Source organism: Pan paniscus, chromosome 5, assembly GCF_029289425.2.
Source record: "Pan paniscus chromosome 5, NHGRI_mPanPan1-v2.0_pri, whole genome shotgun sequence".
Lineage (NCBI taxonomy): Eukaryota > Metazoa > Chordata > Mammalia > Primates > Hominidae > Pan > Pan paniscus.
The window spans coordinates 166,605,090-166,627,326 of NC_073254.2; the positions used below are offsets into that span (position 1 = coordinate 166,605,090).

Consider the following 22,237-nt stretch of genomic DNA (forward strand, 5'->3'; position numbering starts at 1 on the left):
TGTAGGTCCTGCAGAAGAACTCCAATTAATCAGGGCTGCCCAGTAATCCTAATGTCAAACCCGTGCCCCAGAACCTCGATTTCTCCCCAGACACCAACTCCAAGTTCCTTCACGGGGATGTGGGATTTCAGTTTATGTTCTTGCGTCCCTCTGCAGCCACAGGCCGCAGAGCCCGCCCCCAGGGCCCCGCCCCCGCTCTCCGGGCGCTGGACGCGGGACGCCGTCTCCTGGCAACGCAGACGCGGAGCCCGAGCGCGCCGGCAGGCTCTTTGCTCAGAGCTCAGCCCTACATAGGTGGGCTTCTGCCATGGCCTCCAAACAAACCAAAAAGAAAGAGGTGCATCGTATCAACTCGGCGCACGGATCGGATAAATCGAAAGAGTAAGGGACCTCTGCCTGTCCGTCCCTCCCCTGGCCTAGCCCCTCGACCTCACCACTAGTTCTGGGGCTGCCTCCCTGTAGCAAACTGTGCCAGGGCAGAAGTTTAGTGGCCTCCTCGCAGCTTGTCTTCTCTGGTAAACCAGATCCTGGAGGTGCTCGCTCTCATCCTTCTCTCTTGCTTGTCTTGACTCACTTCCTTTCCCAGAGCCCCTGATTTTCTTGCTTTGGGTGTTCAGCTCCCATGGGTGAATCTGCCACCCCTCCTCTTCTTCATAGCCCTCTCAGGCAGTTAGAAAGGCCATAGCTTTCCTAAGAAAGAGGCATATCTCAAATACTTCTGGTTAAAGCCACATCTGCATGGCCCCGGAAATGATACAGACAGCGAGGGACAGAGAGACATGGACACATTTCACCTTAATGGTGATTTTCTAGTTTGCATCTGCCCAGTCCAACGACTACGATCTTTAATCAGATATAGTCAGACGTAAAGTGGCTTCTAAACCTTAAAACAGTATAAATGTATAGTTCATGTTACTAACATTTACTCTGAGAAAGTAAACAGACCCTCGCTCATGGAATTTTTATGGTGCCTTTGTCCTGGGCTGGTGTTAGGTGTTGTGTCTTAGGATGTACTTCCCCATGATTATTATTTTCTGTGGTCTGTTTCCCTAGAGATATCCAGTTATCCACAGCATAGGATTGGGGCTGTTTGAACTTACACCATTTCTAATGTTCATTCCCACTGTGAATCCCAGCTGCCAGCCCTGCTTCAGTGGGATCATTCATGTTCTTCATGCTCTGCCTGATGGGGAGGGCGATGCAATCAATCATTTCAAATTGAATTCTTACATCCTTGATGCCTGTTTCTCCATTTCCTTCCCTGGCTGAAGAATTCCACATTGGACTGATCCCTATGATTCACTGATCCCTAAGATATAAACTCTTTTTCTTTGTGAATTCTTCTCCCAGACTCATTCCCATGTCTGTGATTCTCTAGTCCCTTAGTTCTAACCTCTCTCATAAGCAGGTTTCCAGTTACCCGGCAGATAATCCATTCCTTTTACTAGCTTAAATTTTAAATATTACATATATAAGTAATATTACATATATAATTTTATATAGATATTACATATGTAATTTTAATAGGATTGCTTTACTTCTGTGTACCAAAGTCAGGTCTTTTCAGCGTTGTCTAATGGCTTCCATTCCTCTAGGTCCAAGGCTGAGGAGGCCCTTCGGAATCAGGCCTCTATTACTTCTCTAACGTTACCTTTCACTAGCCTTCTCTCCACTCCCTGAGTCATCTCAGGATTGTTCCCACTGCAGGGCCTTTGCACTTGCTGTTTCACCTATTGGAAAGCTTTTCTGCTCAAATATCCATATGGTTTTCCCTCTCCCTTCCTTCAGGAGTTTACCTAAATGTCATTTTCTCCTGTTAGCTTCTTTGGCCACCTGATTTAAAATTACAACCTCTACTTCTCTGCCAAAACAAAACAAAGCTCCCTGTCTTCCTTCACTGTTTTATTTTTTTGCTCATTTAACATGCTATATATTTCACTTTTTAAAAACTACGTTTTCTTTTTTCATTTGTCTTCCCAATAGGGAAGTCAGGGATTTTCCTTTTCTATTTTACATACTGTTGAATTCTTAGTACTCAGATAGTTCCAAGGTCATACATAGTAGGCACTCAAAAGTGTTTAGTGAATGAATGAATGACTCTCTTAACTAGGAGATATTAAAGGATTGCAAAAGAATTTTGAGTACACCCCCCCACCCACACACACACACACACACACACACACACACACACACACAAATAACTAAGTCACTGATGGTTACAAGTAATGCACATTGAAGGCTCACAACTCTTTAGGAGCTTCGGGAAAATCTTGGACTTTAATGAGTTTATATCCTGAAAGAGATGTGACTGTTAACTCCCATAAAGAAACTTATCAAACCAGACACCATAAAACACATTACTTGCCCTGGTCCTTTGATGGTTGTATTACACAATAGAAACTAGATCCCCACTGGTAAGATGCAAACTCTCTTCTTACTAAGACTTTCTATTTCTTTTTGAGATGGTAATAAATGTCTAACATGTTTTTTTCTAGAAAATATCTGAATTATATCAATAAAAATGTATGCATACATTTATGAAAATAGAAGAGGAAGGGCAAAGAGTTATTTTTAAAAAGCTAAGATTTGTTAGAGACTACTGAGCATCAAACACCAAATCATTAGATTTTTCTGCAGCATTAAATAATTGGATATTAAGTTCATTATAAATCAAGTCTATCCTCTAAGTTTAACTGAGGAACTAATCACAGAACCTAAGCTAACCCATAGATGTAGGACAAAGTGTTACTCAGTATGAGGCATAGGGATCAAAGTCTAGCAAGGCTCTAGTATGATTGTTATTTAAAATACACTGGGAGATTTAGAGTAAGTTTTTATGTCATTTTACCACACCTTGTGTTTACATATCCAATAAATGCGACCAACTCTAACATGGTCCTGGATACGGAAATAAAAGAAAAAGTCTTCAGAGCCTTGAAAATGGCTATGCAATAGAATCTTACACTCCTAGAGATGCCATCTCTGACATCTCTCTTTTGCCCTAAAATTATGTGTCGGACTGGGAATAAGTGCCATGTTTGGCTTTTGCCTCATATGGCAACTAGCACATAAAAAAAGTCACCATGTGCTTACTAAATGAGCTCATAGTTTTGTTATCCACCTTGGTTTTCATTCCTTCTGAATTTGATTGAAGCCCAATTCTCCTTCTCTTTCCTATTTGATCTGCTATTGGCAAAGTTCAAAAACTGAGATGTTACAACTGATTACGGTAGAATCATCTATGTTCATATTCATAAGTAAATATAACTTTGAATCACCAAGAAAAACTATTCCAGATAACTAAGCTGTAAATTTTTACATTAGATTAAACAATTTCTATTTTATCTATTTCCTAGTTCTCTGTATCTGCCAGTATGAAATCACTATTCTAGGGTTCACTCTGGCATCAATTTTTTGACAACGGACAAGTCATTTTCTATTCTGACATTTAGTTTTCACTTCTTTAAAGGGAGGGTCCTTTAATTGAAATTGCTCTTAACCAGCATGTCCTGTTCTCCCTTCCCTGCTTTATATTTTCCTCCAGTTCTAAACTTCCATGATTCTATCAGATATATTTTTTAACTTCACTGGGTCCATAATAAGTGAGGGGATTTCGTTACAGTAAAATGTTTAAAACCATGGTTTAACTGATTGTTCTGTTATCATCTTTTAACATAACAATTTTTAACATAAGATAACTTTAACATAACATCACAACTGTCACAGATTATAACTCATTGCCAGTATCTTAGTTTGAGCTGCTGTAACAGAATACCATAGACTGGATAGGTTAAACAACAAACATTTGTTTCTCACAGTTCTGGAGGCTAGACGTCAACAAGCAGGGTGCCAGCATGGTCAGGTTCGGGGAAGGCTGTCTACGTCAAGGGTCCCCGCCCGCTGGGGCTGCGGACCAGTACCAGTCCATGGCCTGTAAGGACCTGGGCTGCGCAGCAGGAGGTGAGAGGCAGGGGAGTCAACATTTCCCCCTGAGCTCCCCATCCTGTCAGATTAGCAGCGGCATTAAATTCTCACAGGAGCGCAAATCCTATTGTAAACTGTGCATACAAGGGATCTAGGTTGTGTGATCTTTACAAGAATCTAATGCATCCCCCTCTCCATCCATGGAAAAATTGTCTTCCACAAAACTGGTCCCTGGTGCCAAAAAGGTTGGGGATGGCTGCTCTACTTAATTCACAGACATCTGTCTTTTTGTATCCTCACATGCTAGAGAGAGAAGGCTAGTTAGTTCTGTTACTTTTCTTATGAGGACAATAATCCCATCATGAGGTCCCACCCTCATAACCTAATTACCTCCCAAGGGCCCCATGTCCTAATACCATTCCATTGAGAATTAAAATTTTAAGATGTGTATTTTGGGAGAGGAGACACAGATATGCAATCTGTAATATAAACTAATAACAATTAGCAATTATAAACAAATTTAAATTAATTGATCAATCTAATTGATTTGAAAACTAATAAGTGCTACAAAGATTCATTCACCAATTAGATGCCACTGGAAGGATTTGTAGTGATATCAAGACAAAAATTTGATCTTCTTGGAAGTACTAAATATAATTATTTGTGTATATCATAGACAAGACAACAGAGACAAAAGAAGTGCAGTTTAAGTATTGACAGTATTAATGCATACACTTTATACACTAAAATACTTGGAACCTTAATGGGAAGCTTGAGATGGGGACACAATTTGATGTTTATACTCATAAAATTTTTTTCACTTCCAAAAGGACATTCAAACCAAGATTGAAAAACAGGTAATCTGTTAAACTAACAGGAACCATATAGCCTTGTAGATTTGTAATTATAAAATAATATTAAGCCTCTTTCAAAAACAGAATGAAATATATTTCATAATTTTCAAGTTAATCTAACTTATGACTAAAATGAACATCTAAATTTTATAGAATTTTCAAAAATGATCAGCATGTCTCTCTATATGAAATTTGAAAATGATACTATTACAAAAGCTGAATTCAAGATTTAATACAATGAAAACAACATAAAATAGAGGAACAAATATCTTGCTGTCTATTAGATTAAGTGAATTCTTTCTTGGTTGTCTGAGGCCCAAGAGAGAGATGATCCAATGAAACTATGCAACAGAGGTAGGTAAGTAATATGTTCCTCTACCTGCAGCGTTCAGAAAAGAAACCTCCCCAGAGTCAGCAGGACACATTAGGGAGGTGCTCTCTGTAACCCCAGGTCCAGTTTACATAGCTCACACCAGAAGGCAGAGCTAAGAAGGTGAAACTGTCAACAACCCAGGGGTCAGCTGAGTCTTGTGATTTCCCCAGGTGACCTGTGTGGAGCTCAACAACTATAGTCAATTAACAAATTTAAAAGGTCGGTTGGAGCAAGCATCCCCCAAAGTTCTACAATGTGGCCGAAGACTTTGTACATTGTTCTTTTTTTAATAGTCATTCCAAATATCGTGAGATGCATTGTTACAGGAAGTCCCTTGCCCTCCTAAAAGCCACCCCACTTGTCTCTAAGGAGAATGGCCCAGTCCTCTCCCAAGTCCACGCAGGGGAGGTGATAGCATTGCTTTCGTGTAAATTATGTAATGCAAAATTTTTTAAATCTTCACCGTCATACTTTTGTATTTTGTTTTATTTTGAATGATCAGCCTTTGTGGCCCCCCCTTTTTTCCCCCAACTTGAGATGTATGAAGGCTTTTGGTCTCCCTGGGAGTGGGTGGAGGCAGCCAGGGCTTACCTGTACACTGACTTTAGGCCAAATGAATAAAAGTGCACCTTAAAAATGACAAAAAAAAAAAAAAAGATCAACTTCAGTGACAGAAACTTTCCCAGAGGATAGCTTATTCTTTATGCTTATTTCCCAATTATTTATTGAGGATTGCCCATGCTGAAGTCACTGGCAGGCCCCAGATAATAAGGAATTCTGAAACATGATGCTTTCTGTCAAGGGATTTATACTCTGGGGCCAGGGAAGGGAAGATTCATATAGAAGTAACTAGGAAATATAGAGTAATGCCACACTTGACAGGAGAAACTTGTTGGAAGTCATGGAAGGAATCATGCGTTGGTGTGGGGGTAAAGTAGAGGAATCATGAGACTCCTAAAATGAGGGCTGTAGGAGTTAGAGGAGGGGAAGAACACTTCCAACTGGGGCTGGTTTCTCATTGCTTCTGTCTAATAGCCACTCTTCAATTTCAAAAGGCACAGGTTAGTGGGGCAGTTAGTGCAGGCAACAGGAATGTGGGGACAGGTCATCCAAGTTGAACCATAAAGCATCTAAGATGAGTATCCAGCAGAATGACAGGGATAGATTAAGGAATTCAAACTATATGTAGTGGGGAAATACAAATGGTTTCAAATATCAAAATGGTGATTTATGATGTATAATTTGACAATTGCATGGAATTTATGCTGGATTAGGAATCAAGGTAGCAAGAAATAGTGATGGTCTGAGATAATGGGAGAATGCGTGATTCTTGGTCCTCCTGATGATAGTGAGGAACATATTAAAAGCGATGTGAGTGTGCACTGTGCACAGCAGATCTGTAAGGTGATTGTGGTTAAAGACTATACAAGCCACATTTCCAGTCTCCAGTTGCAGTTTTAATATATGATGATGATGTTCAGACCAGGATGCCATCCTGTCTGAAAAAGAAAATAAAGAATGTGTAAATAAGATTCAGTGACAGATTTCTGAATGCCTCACCTTATTTATTTTGCATTCTCTCCAGGGCCTGAATATATATTTTATATTATATATTTCATAAATGCATGTGTAATTTAATTGAGTTGAACAGCAAACTCAGTGCAGGAGCTAAACCATAAACTCCCTGACTCAGAACCAGACAGAAACTGGGACAGCCCAGAGGGAAAAGGCCCTGTCATAGTCATCTGCAGCACCCGGGACAACACTTGGCACAGATTTGGACATTTTATGAATGTCAGTTGTATGTTTTTAAGTGTAAAAAACGTAGCAAAATTCCATGTTTAATGAGGATACCCCTTTATTTTTCATAGGGCCTTTAGTTCTCCCTTTGAAATAGTCTCAATCTGAGCACTTGGTTGATTCTATGCCTTTGCTATTGTGAATAGTGCTACAATGAATATACACATGCATGTGTCTTTATGGTAGAATGACTTATATTCCTTTGGGTATATACCCAGGAAAGGGATTTCTGGGTCAAATGGTGGTCCTGTTTAGTAACTTGGCACAATTTAAGAATTATCTCTGGTAATGAAATCGTTTTTTAATCACCCAGTTGGTACTATTGAGGGAGAAACAATTCTAGGTTTACTCTGTGGAATTATTATAGAGGTAGAAATTAGACTGAAAAGACATAAATTAACAAACTCATGGAATTAGTACTTCGTTGTTACCTAAAAACATAATCAATTTTATTCTTTGAAACTAATAACACCGTTGCTAATACTTCTAGATTAGTGGTCCCCAACATTTTTGGCACCAGGGACTGGGATCGGTTTTGTGGAAGACGATTTTCCACCAACGGGGGTGGGCAGGGGGATGCAATATTTCTCATAAAGAGTGCACAACCTAATAGTTTCGCATAAGGAGTGCACAGCCTAGATCCTTCACATGCGCAGTTCACAGTAGGGTTCGTGCTCCAATGAGAATGTAATCTGTTCACTGATCTGACAGGAGGCAGAGCTCAGGCGGTAGTGCATGCTTGCCCACCACTCACTTCCTGCTGTACAGCCCAGTTCCTAACAGTCCATGGACCTGTACTGGTACTGCAGCAACCTAGGGGTTGGGGAACCTTGTTCCAGATGAGCAAAATTATAATAGCTTAATCAAAAGTGGTTGTGTAAAGATTTTAATTGACTTTAATATTACTTTGACATTTCTAGGTCACAAATTATTCAAATCAAGGAATTTGTATAATATAAAAGATTGGATAGAAACATTACTAATCTTTCTTATTTTCAACCTTGATAATGAATATATGCATGTGTTGGCATGACATGGTACACGAGTGGCCAACAAAGTGCTTTGAAATTTTATTTTAACATTCCTTCCCAGGGTGGCCACAAGCTAATTAATTACAGGTTCTAAGGCTATGGCCATGCTAATTTGTATGGCTGAATTAACACATAGTACATTTTTAAAGTAAATAAGCATATATCTGTTTTTTCTTTTCTTATTTTTTGGGGTCTCTTTTTTAGTTGGTGGTGGTGTCAAAATGAAGTCCATAATCCAAATATTTTGTAATTATTTTATGCCATCTTCCTGACATGGTGATATTAATTAATATATTAAATATCAGAATTTAATACATTACTTCAGTTGCATTCTCAGAAGATTAATATGCCCATTCTACCTCTGTTTCCTCACCTCACCATCTCCTGTCCAGTGTACTTTTGGACTGATCTGCCCACAGTTGCTTGCTTTCCAGAGGTTCTCAGAGGCCAGGGTCAACACAAAGCTATTGCTCAGCTTCTCATCAAAGTTTCTGCAGCATTTGTTTCTGAATGGTACTACTCAGAAACTACTATTTGTGTGTGTGTGTGTGTATGTGTGTGTGTGTGTGTGTGTAGAGGTGTGTAGAGTTATACTCAGGGGAGCTATCTACTAAATCCAAGGGGATGATATGTATCCAGGTGAATTATTATATTAATAAAAAAGCTACAGTTTATTAAAACCTTATGGATAGGCCAGGTGCGGTGGCTCACACCTGTAATCCCAGCACTTTGGGAGGCTGAGCCGGGTGGATCATGAGGTTAAGAGATCGAGACCATCCTGACCAACGTGATGAAACCCAGTCTCTACTAAAAATACAAAAATTAGCTGGGCGTGGTGGAACATGCCTGTAGTCCCAGCTACTTGGGAGGATGAGTCAGGAGAATCACTTGAACTGGGGAGGCAGAGGTTACAGTAAGCCGAGACCGTGCCATTACACTCCAGCCTGGTGACAGAGTGAGACTCTGTCTCAAAAAAACAAAACAAAACAAACAAAAAACCTTATGGATATACAGGCAAAGGGACAGAAAGTAGGAAAAAATGAGAACCATTGTGCTTGCTTTTGTCCCAGGTATGAACCAGAAATACCTGGGAAAAACCAGAGTTTAATCAGGTAAGGTTAAGGTCAAGGGTGAAGGCTGTCCTGTACAAATTGGCAATGGGGCCTTTTCAGCATACTGAAAAATGCAAATTAATTAATTAGAAATTTGAGACAAAGGCTCGTCTTTGCTCTACCTTGAGTCAGGGTCTTAAGATGAATTTGGAACTACTTTGTACCACAAAGAGGTTATGAGCAAAATGGTTGGCAGTTCCTTTTTTTTTGTTTATTTACTTTTCCCTTCCAAATTTAGTTTCAGTGATACATGTGCAGGTTTCTTATATGGGTAAATTTCATGGAGTTTGGTGTACAAATTATTTCCTCAACAAGGTCCTCAGTACGGCATCAGATAGGTAGTTTTTCCATCCTCATCCTCCTCCAAACTCCACCCTCAAGTAGGCCCTGGTAGCTATTGTTCCCTTATTTGTGTTCTATGTGCTCAGTGTTTAGCTACTATTTATAAGTGAGAACATGTAGTATTTGGTTTTCTGTTCCTGTGTTAATTCGCTTAGGATAATGGCATCCAGTTCCATCCATGTGGTGGCAAAGGACATAGTTTCATTTTTTATGGCTGCATAGTATTCCATGGTGTGTATGTACTACATTTCCTTTATCCATCCCACCATTGATGGGCACCTTGGTTGATTCTATGCCTTTGCTATTGTGAATAGTGCTACAATGAATATACACATGCATGTGTCTTTATGGTAGAATGACTAATATTCCTTTGGGTATATACCCAGGAATGGGATTTCTGGGTCAAATGGTGGTCCTGTTTTAAGTTCTTTGAGAAATCTCCAAATTGCTTTCTTGGAAATGGCTGAACCAATTTACATACCCACCACCAATGTATAAGCATCTTCTTTTCTCTAAACCTCACCTGCATCTGTTATTTTTTGACTTTTTATAATATCCATTCTTAATGGTGTGAGATGGTATTTCACTGTGGTTTTGATTGGTATTTCTCTAATGATTAGTGATGTTGAATATTTTTTCATATGCTTGTTGGCTCTCTGTTTATGTCCTTTGCCCATTTTAAGTGGGGTTGCATGTTTTTTGCTTGTTGATTTAAGTTCCTTATAGATTCTAGATATTAAACTATTGTCAGATGCATAGTTTGCAAATATTTTCTTCAATTCTGTAGGCTGTTCATTTACTTTGTTGATAGTTTCTTTTACTGTGGAGAAGCTCTTTAGTTTAATTAAGTCCCACTAGTCAATTTTTGATTTTGTTGCAATTGTTTTTGGAGCCTTCATCATAAAATATTTTCCAGGGCCTATGTCCAGAATGGTATCTCCTAGGTTTTCTTCTTGGGTGTTTTTTTAAATAGTTTTACATTTTCCACTTAAGTCTTTAATCCACTTGCTTTATGTATATAGTGAAAGGAAGGGGTCCAGTTTCAATCTCCCATAGATGGCTGGCCAGTTATCCCAGTACCATTTATTGAATAGAAAGTCCTTTCCACATTGCTTGTTATTGTTGACTTTGTTGAAGATCAGATGGTTGTAGGTAGGTAGCTTTATTTCCATGTTCTGTAACCTGTTCCATTGGCCTGTGTGTCTGTTTTTGTATCAGTATCATGCTGCTTCGGTCACTGTAGCCTTGTAGTATAGTCTGAAGTTGGCAAACATGATGCCTCCAGCTTTGTTCTTTTTGCATAGGATTGTCTTGGCTATTTGGGCTCTTTTTTTGTTCCGTATGAATTTTATGACTTTTTTTCCAATTCTGTGTAAAACGACATTGGTATATTGATAGGAATAGCATTAAATCTCTAAATTGCTTTGGGCAGCATGGTCATTTTAACAATGTTGATTTTTCCTATCCATGAGCATGGAGTGTTTTTCCATTTATTTGTGTCATCTCTGATTTCTTTAAGCAATGTTTTGTAATCCTTGATGTAAAGTTCTTTCATCTCCCTGGTTAGCTATATACTTAGGTATTCTATTCTTTTGTGGCTATTGTGAATGGGATTGCATTTTTAATTTGGATCTCAGCTTGGACGTTTTTGGTGTGTGGAAATGCTACTGATTTTTGTACATTGGCTTTGTATCCTGAAAGTTTGATGAAGTTATCAGGTTTAAGAGCCATTGGGCTGAGGCTTTAGAGTTTACTATGTATAGAATCATATAGTCTACAAAGAGAGATAGTTTGACTTCCTCTATTCCGATTTGTATGCCTTTTATTTATTTTTCTTGCCTGATTGCTCTGGCTAGGACTTCCAGAGCTATTTGGAATAGGAGTGGTGAGAGTAGGCATCCTTTTCATGTTCTGGTTCTCAAGGGGAACGCTTCCAACTTTTGCCCATTCAGTATAATGCTGGCTGTAGTTTTTCATAAATGGCTCTTATTATTTTGATGTATGTTCCTTAAATGCCTAGTTTGTTCAGTTTTTAATGTGAAGGGGTAACAGATTTTTATCAAAAGCCTTTATTTAGTATATTGAGATGATCAAGCGCTTTTTGTTTTCAGTTCTGCTTATGTGATGAATAATGTTTATTGATTTGCTTTTGTTGAACCAACCTTGCATCCTATGAATAATGCCTACTTGATTGTGGTGAATTAGCTTTTTGATGTGCTGCTGGATTTGGTTTGTTAGTATTTTGTTGAGAATTTTAGCATCTGTGTCCATCAAGTACATTGTCCTGAAGGTTTTGTTTTGGGATTTTTTACATTGTGTCTCTACAGGATTTGGTATCAGAATGATGCTGGCCTCACAGAAGGAAATAGGGAGGAGTCCCTCCCCTTGATGTGTTGGAATCGTTTCAGTAGGATTGGTACCAGCTCTTTGTATGTCTGGTAGAATTCTGCAGTGAATCCATCTGGTCCAGAGCTTTTTCTGGTTGGTAGGTTTTTTTATTACTGATTCAATTTTGGAACATGTCATCGGTCTTTTCAGGATTTCAGTTTCTTCCTGGTTCAAACTTGGTAGGTTGCATGTTTCCAGGAATTTATCCATTTCTTCTAGGATTTTTAGTTTGTTTGCATAGAGCTGTTTGTAATAGTCTCTGAGGTTTTGTGGGTTTTTTTGGTATTTCTGCAGAGCCAGCGGTAATGTGTTTTATTATTATTAATGTAGCTAACAGTCTATCAGTCTTATTTTTTTTTTCTGAAAAAAGAACTTTTGGTTTTGTTGATCTTTTGTATGGTTTTTTGTGTTTCCATTTGTTTCAGCACATCTCTAACTTTGGTTATGTCTTCCCCCTTCTAGCTTTGTGGTTGGTTTGCTATTGTTTTTCTGGTTCCTCTTGTTGTGATGTTAGATTGCTAATGTGAGAAGCGTCTAACTTTTTGATGTGGGCATTTAGCAATATAAAATTCCCTTTTAACACTGCTTTAGCAGTGTCCCAGAGAGTCTTATATGTTTTACCTTTGTTTTCATTAGTTTCAAAGAATTTCTTGGTTTCTGCCTTAATTTCATTGCTTACACAAAAGTCATTTCAGGAGCATGTTGTTTAATTTCCACTTCATTATATGACTTTTAGAGATCTTGGTTTTGATTACTTCTTATAACACTGTGGTCCAAGAGTGATTGGTATGATTTCAAAATTTTTTCAATTTGTTGAGAATTGCTTTGTTGTCGAAGACATGGTTGATTTTACCGTATGTGCCATGTGAAAATGGGGAGAATGTATTTTCTGTTTTTATTGGGAGAAGTGTTCTGTAGATGTCTGTCAGGTCCATTCGGTCATGTGTTGAGTTTAGATGCTGAATATCTTTTTAAATTTTCTGCCTTGATGATCTGTCTAATATTGTCATTGGGGTGTTAAGGTCTCCCAGTATTATTGTGTGGTTATCTAAGTCTCTTCATAGTTCTCTAGGAACTTGTTCGATGAATCTGGGTTCCCCAGTTTTGGATGCATATATATATTTAGGATAGTTAAGTCTTCTTTTTGAACTGAACCCTTTATCGTTATTTAATGGTCTTTGTCCCTTTCGATCATTGTTGGCTTAAAGTCTGTTTTGTCTGAAATAAGAATAGCAACTTTTGCTCTTTTCAGTTTTCTATTTGCTTGATAGATCTTTCTCCATCCCTTTACTTTGAGCATATGGTTGTCATTGCATGTGATATGGGTCTCCTGAAGATAGCATGAGACTATCTTGAGTCTTGCTTCTTTGTCCAACTTACCACTCTGTGCCTTTTAAGTGGGGTGTTTAGCCCATATACATTCAGGGTTAACAATGTGTGGATTTGATTCTGTCATCAGGTTGTTAGTTGGTTGTTACGTAGACTTGTCTGTGTAGTTAATTTATAGTATCAATGATAGACCTTATTGTGTAGTTTCTTTATAGTGTCAATTCCATAGTTGATTTATAGTGTCAATGTAGGTGATTTATAGTGTCAATATACTTCAGTGTCTTTTTGTGGTGGCCAGCAACAGTCTTTCATTTCCATATTTAATTTAGCACTCCCTTAAGGACCTCTTTTAAAGGAGGTCTGGTGGTAATGAATTCCCTTAGCGTATGCTTGTTTGCAAAGGATTTTATTTCTACTTCAGTTATGAAGCTTAGTTTGGCTGGATATGAAATTCTTCGTTGGAATTCCTTTTCTTTAAGGATCTTGAATATAGGCCTCCAATTTCTTCTGGTTATAGGGTTTCTCCTGAAAGATCTGCTGTTAGACTGATGGGATTCCCTTTTGGCAGTGAATCTATCTGGGCCAGAGCCTTTTCTGGTTGGTAGATTTTTTATTATTTAGGGGTAGGTGACCTGCCCCTTCTCTCTAGCTGCCTTTAATATTTCTTTCATTTGCATTAACCTTGGAGAATTTGATGACTATATATCTTGGGGATGGTCATCTTGTATAGTATCTCTCAGGGGTTCTCTGAATTTCCTGAATTTGAATGTCAACCTCTCTATTGAGATCGGGGAAATTTTCATGGACAATGTCCTCAAACTCTGAGATCGTTTCTTTATCCTTGTCTATTCTGCTGTTAATATTACTAATTGTGTTATAAAATTCTTGTAGTGAATTTTTCAGCTCTATCAGACGAGTTTGGTTTTTCCTTAAAATGGCTATTTCATTTTTCAGCTCTTGAATCATTTTACTGGATTCCTTAAATTTGTTGGATTGGTTTTCAACTTTGTCCTGAATCTCCGCAATCTATGTTACCATCCAGATGCTGAATTCTATGTCTGTCATTTCAGTCATTTGAGTCTGGTTGGGAACCATTGCTGGGGAGCTAGTATGGTCATTTGGAGGTAAGAAGACACTTTGGCTTTTATAATTGCTACAGTTCCTGTGCTGGTTCTTTCTCATCTGTGTGGGCTACTATTCCTTTAATCATTGAAGTTGTTGTCATTGGGATGGGGCATTTTTCTTTTATATTCTTTGATGCCCTTGAGGGTTTGAGCATAGTATAAGTTGAATTTAGTCAACTGGCTTCATTTCTGGATGATTTCAGGGGGACATGGCTAAGCTCAGCACTCCTGAGCTGTATGCTCTAACCCTGGGTGGCTGGGACCAGGCCTGTGATTTTGTTCTCTGGTTCCTTGAGGTCAAGCACCTTCTGCATTGGAGGGGCCAAGATATTCCCAGTCAGCTGGCAACAACACTCCAATGGGGGGTGGTTCACAGTAAAAGCATTTCATTGTGGTGGTGTCACAGTGAGGTATGCTCATAAATGTGCACTTGTGGTAAGTTGTCAGGGTCCACATGCACGTGTCCATGCTGCTAGTTGCAGGGTGGCAGGATCCATTCACACATGCACGCTGGCATGGACAGGCCAGTGGTGGGGTGATGGGGTCTGCATGTGTGCTCATGCAGTGCTGGCAGTAGGGTAGCAGTGTGGAAAGGTCCACTACACCCACATATACAAGCACATTGGTATGGCAGTCAAGGGAGGCTGCAGGTGAGTGCATGCAGGCCAAGTTGTGTTGCGGGGGTTGTGGGCAGGCACATGCTGGTGGGGGCCCATCTGTAGAAGCTCTCTGATGGTTAGACAGGGTCTTTTGGTGAATGAGCTATGGAAGTGGTCACTAGGAAGCACCCCAGTTGAGCATCTGAGGCTGTGCTGCAAGCAGGTGAGGCCAGGCAGGGACTTTGGAAAGACTGGTAGACAGGGAGGTGCTCAGATTAGATTGTTCCCATTCCATGGGTAACATAACCTTGTTCTGTTCAGGTTCAGCTGTCAACAAAGGCCAAAACCACCTAGAGGAGCATGGGAAGCCTTGAGGGCTGGGCTCCACTGCAGCCATTCCTGTGCCAAATTTTCTGCGCTCCTGACAGGCTGAAGTCCTGTCCTTGCTGCCTCTCTAAGAAGCTCTCCATGCCAGCTCAAATGTCTTTGGGCATCATGAGGTCTCCTGCAGCTGGGATTCTGAAAGTTCATGGCAAGAGTGGACCACTCCATGCCTATTTATCTCACTGCTTCCCCCAGTAGCTGCTCAGGGCCAGAAACGAGTCCTGGTGTTCGGAAACCCTATGTAGGGTCCCCGGCTTCCACCTCCTTCAGTCCAGAATCTGTGTCCTCCCCCCATCTCCTCTCAGCGCCCTCCTTCTGAAGATCAAATAATATGCCTGTCTTCTTGATGACCTGGTCTCTTGGGCAAACCTTTTCCTGATGCATCTAGTCAGCCATCTTGGGAATTGTTTTTAAAAGGGATTAGTTTGAGCCTGTACATGTACTAGCCTTTGGGTTCTGCAGATCTATTTTTTTTTATGGATTTTGGTTAAAGTCTTTATGGATACCATTTCATGTATTTGCATACTTCTTATAAATATTAGCTTTGCTGCTGAAAGGTGGCATATCTTGGGAAATGGCAAAAGCTTAAGATCTTAGTGGCCAGCATTACTTTGTTTGAGACCAGAGTAGCAGAAGCAGCCTGTGTCCCAGACTGCTCTCCTGGGTCGTTGTCTCTCACAAGGATTCAGGTGCCTTCAGGGAAACATAAGGCACTGCAGCCCAATCTGGCCTCTTTTACCTTTTCCTGGAGTTTTCCTCTCTTTCCCATCTGCCTCCTGCTTTGTTTTCTGTCCCCTACCTATGAAATCAAGCCATTCTCTGATGGTCTTAGTTTCTCTTCTTTCCCTTTTGATTGAAACAATTATTCTTTATTTAAGATTACTAAATTAACATCTCTGAACCTTATCATGTGATTAAGCTCATGTTCAAGTGGACAAATATATCTGGATGTGCTCCTCTACTCCAAATTAAATCAGTCTAAATGGGAGTCAGCCTTTTCTCTCCCAGCTGTATACACACTTCCCATGTTGCTCATTTTAGGGAATGTTACTTCTATCTTCCCTGTAATCTTAACTCCAGAGATCAGTCATCTTTGACCTCTCCCTCTCTTTTGTGCATCACATTCACGTGGTTTCTTTGTTCTTTCAGTTGTTCACCTTGGCTCCACATTCATTTTCTTCCCTGCCATCCTCTAGTTGAGGCCCTTTTAAACTCTAGGTAGAACAACTTGAGAAAACATTCTCATTCCCTTTTCTTTAGTCAAGGTTTTTCTTATCCAAATTACTTTATATGTAGTGCTGTCAGTAATCTTTGTCATCTACCATTTTGCTGGTAGAATGGTCCCGCTCTTTTTAAAAAAAGAAGAATGAAAGAAGGGAGACAGGGAGAGAGGGAGAGAGAGAAAAAGAGAGAATGCTCTCAGCAATCAGCTCTGCAACCAACTTCAGCCCCTACCTACTCTCTATATCAACTAAATGCTACCATACTATTTACCATTATTCCACTTTTCTACTTCTAACCCTCTTCTTATTTCGTTTTCTATGTTTATAGTAACTTTTGTGCTACACCTACTTCCATCCATATCTATGAAGCCATAAAACCAACATTTACTTTCCAAGTTGAAAACAATTTTTCTCTCTCTTCCGTGCTAATAAAGTACTTTGTTTTAAACTTTGTTATAAGCCTCTTCATTTGTGCCTTTGCATTTTAGTTATTGCATTATTTATTCTCATTCATTTTAAGTTATTTGAGAATAGAAACTGAATCTTTGCATTTACCCAAGCACGATGTATTGAAAAAGAAATAAATGATGAACTTTTAAAGTTAAAAGTCCATTTAAATAATTTTTGTAAAACCAAGTGAATAAAACGTAACACAGCATGACTTTAACTATTTTAATTTAAAAAATATTTTAAGATTTTCAATTTGTTTTCCTACATGTTTGATTTTCTGAAGAGTGAAACTCAGAATGCCCTGACCCAAAATAATTCCATTGTGTGATTCTATTCATATTCTGATTCCGTGAGGGTATTAGCTGACACTACTTAAGAAAGCATGCTGGCTGCACATTGCATGAGTAAATTTCCTCCCTCTGTGAATAAAATCATGTCTTTACACTGAACAGCATGCCTTAAGAAAACAATGGCAAAGTTTCAGACTCTAATGTTATTGTAATTTTAACATCCCTACAGTAAACTTACTTCCATGAAATAATCTAATTAATGTTATTGTAATTTTAACATCCCTACAGTAAACTTACTTCCATGAAATAATCTAATTAAAGCAAATATATGAGTGCATCAGTATGTTTATATGTGCATATAAGGGAGATTCAGCTGTGTTTCTATTGCTTCAAAGTCTATAGTGGCTTTATACCTTTGTACCAGCTAATGTTTTCCTTAAAGATTTTTACCTCTTGTGCATTCTTTATTGTATTAAATAAACTTTTCAATTGACTTCAGAGTTTCTAAGAAAATCATTTTATCTTCTTTGCAAAGTATGCAATTAGGTGCTTTTAAGTTTTAAATAATTAATTTATTCATATTTTAATAGCAGGTTTATAAATAATATTTTAATAAAATTATAGACTAATTTTATTATGTATAAAGACAATTTTCACCTTTCCCAACTCCAGATTATGTAGGATATTGGATATGCCAAGAATAGATATATATATACAAAAATATGTAGACAAAACAAATTTTATTACATGTGACTAGGTAATCAACAGTATAATAGAGTGTCGATTTAAATTTAACTATGTATGAAAAGTTTAGTAACAGATATTGCTGCTATCATGAAGTGATGTTTGTAATTTCCTGAAGTTCCCTTTTATCCCCAAACTTGTTTTCTCTCCCTCCCTCCCTTCCTCCCTTCCTTCCTCCCTTCCTCCCTTCCTTCCTTCCTTCAACAGTTTTTTTGATATAACATTGATATACAATGCATTGCACATATTTAAAGGATGCACTTTGATAAGTTCTGATGTGCATCTGTACACATGAAACCTTCACCACTATCAAAAAATAAACAGATCTATCATTTTAAAAAGTTTACTTCTGCCCTTAGTAATCCTTTCATCCTGTCCTTTCCTGTTATCAGTCCCCAGCAACCACCCTTCTGTTTTCTGTCACTTTATTAGTTTGTATTTTCCAGAATTTTATATAAATGGAATCAAACCCATGTACACATTTTGTGTGGCTTCTTGTAATCATAATTATTTATTTCATTTTATTTTTTTAATACATAACTGTACATATTTATAGGGTAATGTGATATTTTGATAAATGCATACAATGTGTAATAATCAAGTCAAGGTAATTAGGATATCCATCTGAATTAGGCCATTGTTGCATTGCTGTAAAAGAATACTCGAGGCTGGGTAATTTATAAGGAAATGAGGTTGAATTGGCTCACAGTTCTGCAGAATGTACAGGAAGCATGGTGCCAACATCTGCTCAACTTCTGATGGGGCCTTTGGGAAGCTTATAATCATGGCAGAATGTGACAGAGAGCCAGCATGTCACATGGCAAGAACAGGAGCAAGAGAGTAAATGGGGAGATCTCAGATTCTTTTTTTTTGAGACAGAGTCTCGCTCTGTCGCCCAGGCTGGAGTGCAGTGGCACAATCTCGGCTCACTGCAAGCTCCGCTTCCCGGATTCATGCCATTGTCTTGCCTCAGCCTCCCGAGTAGCTGGGACTACAGGCGCCCACCACCACGCCCAGCTAATTTTTTTTTTTTTTGTATTTTTAGTAGAGACGGGGTTTCACGTGTCAGCCAGGATGGTCTCGATCTCCTGACCTCGTGATCCACCTGCCTTGGCCTCCCAAATTGCTGGGATTACAGGCGTGAGCCACCGCGCCAGCCAATCTCAGACTCTTTTAAACAACCAGAACTCACGTGACCTGAGTAAGAATTCACTCATCACCAAGAGGATTGTGCTAAGCCATTCATGAGGGATCCACCCCCACAGTCAAATCACTTCCCACCAGGCCCCATCCTTATCACTGGGAATCACATTTCAACATGAGATTTGGAGGGGACAGACATCCAAACCATATCACCAACACCTCAAACATTTATTGTATCTTTGTGTTGAGAACACTCCAAATTTTCTCTTTCTGCTATTTTGATATATACAATAAATTATTGTTAAATATAGTCACTCTACTGTGCTATCAAACACTAAAACTTACTCCTTCTATCTAACTGTGTTTTTGTACCCATTAACTAATATCTCTTTGCTCTCCTTAATTCTTAACCTTCCCAGCCTTTGGTAACCATCATTCTACTCTCTACCTTCATGAGATCAACTTTTTTAGCTCCCACCTATAAGTGAGAACATGGAATATTTATCTTTCTGTGCGTGACTTGTTTCACTTTATATAATGTCCTCCAGTTTCATCCTTGTTGCTGCAGATTACAGGATTTCATTTTTATGGCTAAATAGGACATTTTCTTTATCCATTCATCTGTTGATGGACATGTAAGTTGATTCCATATCTTGGCTACTGTGAATAGTGCTGTAATAAATACGGAAGTGCATACATCTTTTTTATATACTGACTTCATTTCCTTTGGATATATATCCATTAGTGAGATTGCTATATCATATGGTAGCTCTATTTTTGTTTATTTGAGGAAACTCCTTACTGTTTTTCATAGTAGCTGTACTAGTTTACATTCCCACCAGCAGTGTACTAGCATTCCTCTTTCTCAGCATTATTGCCAGCATTTGTTATTTTTTGTCTTTTTGATAACAGTCATTTTTAACTGTAATGGTGTCTTCTTGTGGTTTTGATTTGCATATCCCTGATGATTAATGATGTTGAATATTTTTATATGCCTGTTGGCCATTTGTATGTCTTCTTTTGAAAAATGTCTATTGAGATAATTTACCTATTTTTAAATTGTATTATTTGGTTTTTTTTCTTTTGCTATTGAGTTGTTTAAGTTTTCTATATATTCTAGTTATTAATGGATACTAAAGTAGATGGTTTGTGAATATTTTTGCCCATTCTGTAGGTTGTCTGTTTACTCTGTTAATGTTTTCTTTTACTGTGCAGCAGCTTTTTATCTTGATATAATCCCATTTGTCTATTTTTGTTTGTGTTGCCTGTGCTTTGGAAGTCTTATTTTAAAAATATATATATTTGCTCAAACCAATGACCTTAAGCATTTTCCCAGTGTTTTTTCTAGTAGTTTTGTAGTTTCAATTCTTACATTTAAATGTTTAATCCATTTTGACTTGATCTTTGCATATGGTGAAAGGTGGGGGTCTAGTTTCATTTTTATGCATGTGAATATCCAATTTCCCCAGTACCATTTACTAAAAAGACTGTTCTTTCCCTCAATGTATGTTTTTGGTGCCTTTGTCAAAAATGAGTTGGCTGTAAATGTGTGGAATTATTTCTGGGTCCTCTATTCTGCTTCATTGGTTTATGTGTCTGGTTTTGTTGTTGTTGTTGTTTTGCCAGTACCGTGCTTCTTTGGTTATTATAGTTTTGTGATCTATTTTGAAGTCAAGTAGTGTGATGCCTCGAGCTTTGTCCTTTTCATTGAGGATTGCTTTGGTTATTCTGTGTTGTTTGGGGCTCCATACAAATTTTAGAATAGTTTTTTCCATTTCTCTGAAGAATGGCATTGGTATTTTGGAAGGGATTGCATTGAGTCTGTAGATCACTGCGCCTAGTATAGATATTTTAACAATAATAATTCTTCCAATTTATGAGAATGAGAGTTTTTTTCATCTTTTTGTGTCCTTTTCAATGTTATTTATCAGTGTTTTTTAGTTTTCTTTGTAGAGATCATTCACTTCTTTGGTTGCATTTATTTGTAGGTATTTTATTGTCTTTTAGCTACTATAAATGAGATTGCTTTCTTGATTTCTTTTTCAATTGTTCACAGTTGGTGTATGAAAATGCTACCTATTTTTGTATGTTGATTTGTGTGCTGCAACTTTCCTGAATTCATTTTTCAGTTCTGTAATTTGGTGGAGTCTTTAGGTTTCTCTAAACATAAGATCATGTCACCTGTGAGCAAGTATAATTGGCTTCTTTCTTTCCAATTTGGATGCCCTTTCTTTCTTTCTCTTGCCTAATTGGTTTGGCTAGGTCTTCCCATACAATGTTGAATGAAAGTGGTAAAAGTGGGCATCATTGTCTTGTTCCAGATCTTAGAGGAAAGGCTTTCAATTTTTTTTTCCTATTTAGTATGATGCTAGCTGTGGGTTTGTTATATGTGACCTTCATTGTTTTCAGGTGTATTCCTTCTATGCGCAATTTATTTAGAGTTTTTATCATGACGGGTTATTAAATTTTATCAAATGCATTTTCAATTATCTATTGAAATAATCATATGGTTTTTCTTCTTGATTCCATTGATGCTATGCGTCTCTTTTATTGATTTGCATATGTTGAACCATCCAAGCATCCCTGGGTTGAATCCCACTTTATCACAGTATATGATTTTTTAAATGTGCTGTTGAATTCGGTTTGCCAGGACAGTTGTTCTTTGAACAACATGGGGCTTAGAGCACCAACCCCTGCACAGTAGAAATTTGTGTATAACTTTTGAATCCCCAAAACCTTAAATACTAGTAGCTTACTGCTGAGTGAAAGCCTTACCAATAACATAAAAGCTTGATTAACACATATTTTGTGTGTCATATGTGTATGTTATATATACTGCATTCTTATAATAAAGTAACCTAGAGATAGGAAAATGTTATTTAGAAAATCATAAAGAAGAGAAAAATATATTTACTGTTTATTAAATGAAATTGGATTATCATAAAGGTCTCCATCATAACACCAATTTGTTGGTTTACAGTTGTTCATAACAGTCTCTAATTATCCTTTGTATTTTTGTAGTTATAATGTTTCCTTTGTTGTCTCAGATTTTATTTATTTGGGTCTTACGGTTTTTTTTTTTTCTTAGTCAAGCTAAAAGTTTCTCTATTTGTTTTATCTTTTCAAA

The 22,237-nt window shown here is 38.1% G+C and overlaps 1 protein-coding gene across 5 annotated transcripts in view; it reads left to right on the forward strand.

The window, feature by feature from the left end:
• The first annotated feature begins 228 nt into the window (after positions 1-228).
• Positions 229-22,237, forward strand: part of ADGB (androglobin) — a 221,790-nt gene continuing 199,781 nt past the window's right edge. For 3 of the 5 annotated variants that reach the window (XM_034963048.3, XM_055114198.2, XM_055114197.1), the window contains exon 1: positions 229-381. In XM_034963048.3, the coding sequence (XP_034818939.1) occupies positions 308-381 (74 nt within the window). In that variant the 5' untranslated portion in view covers positions 229-307. The remainder of the gene's footprint in view (positions 382-22,237) is intronic. The other 2 variants (XM_055114196.2, XM_055114195.1) reach the window with 1 other exon arrangement.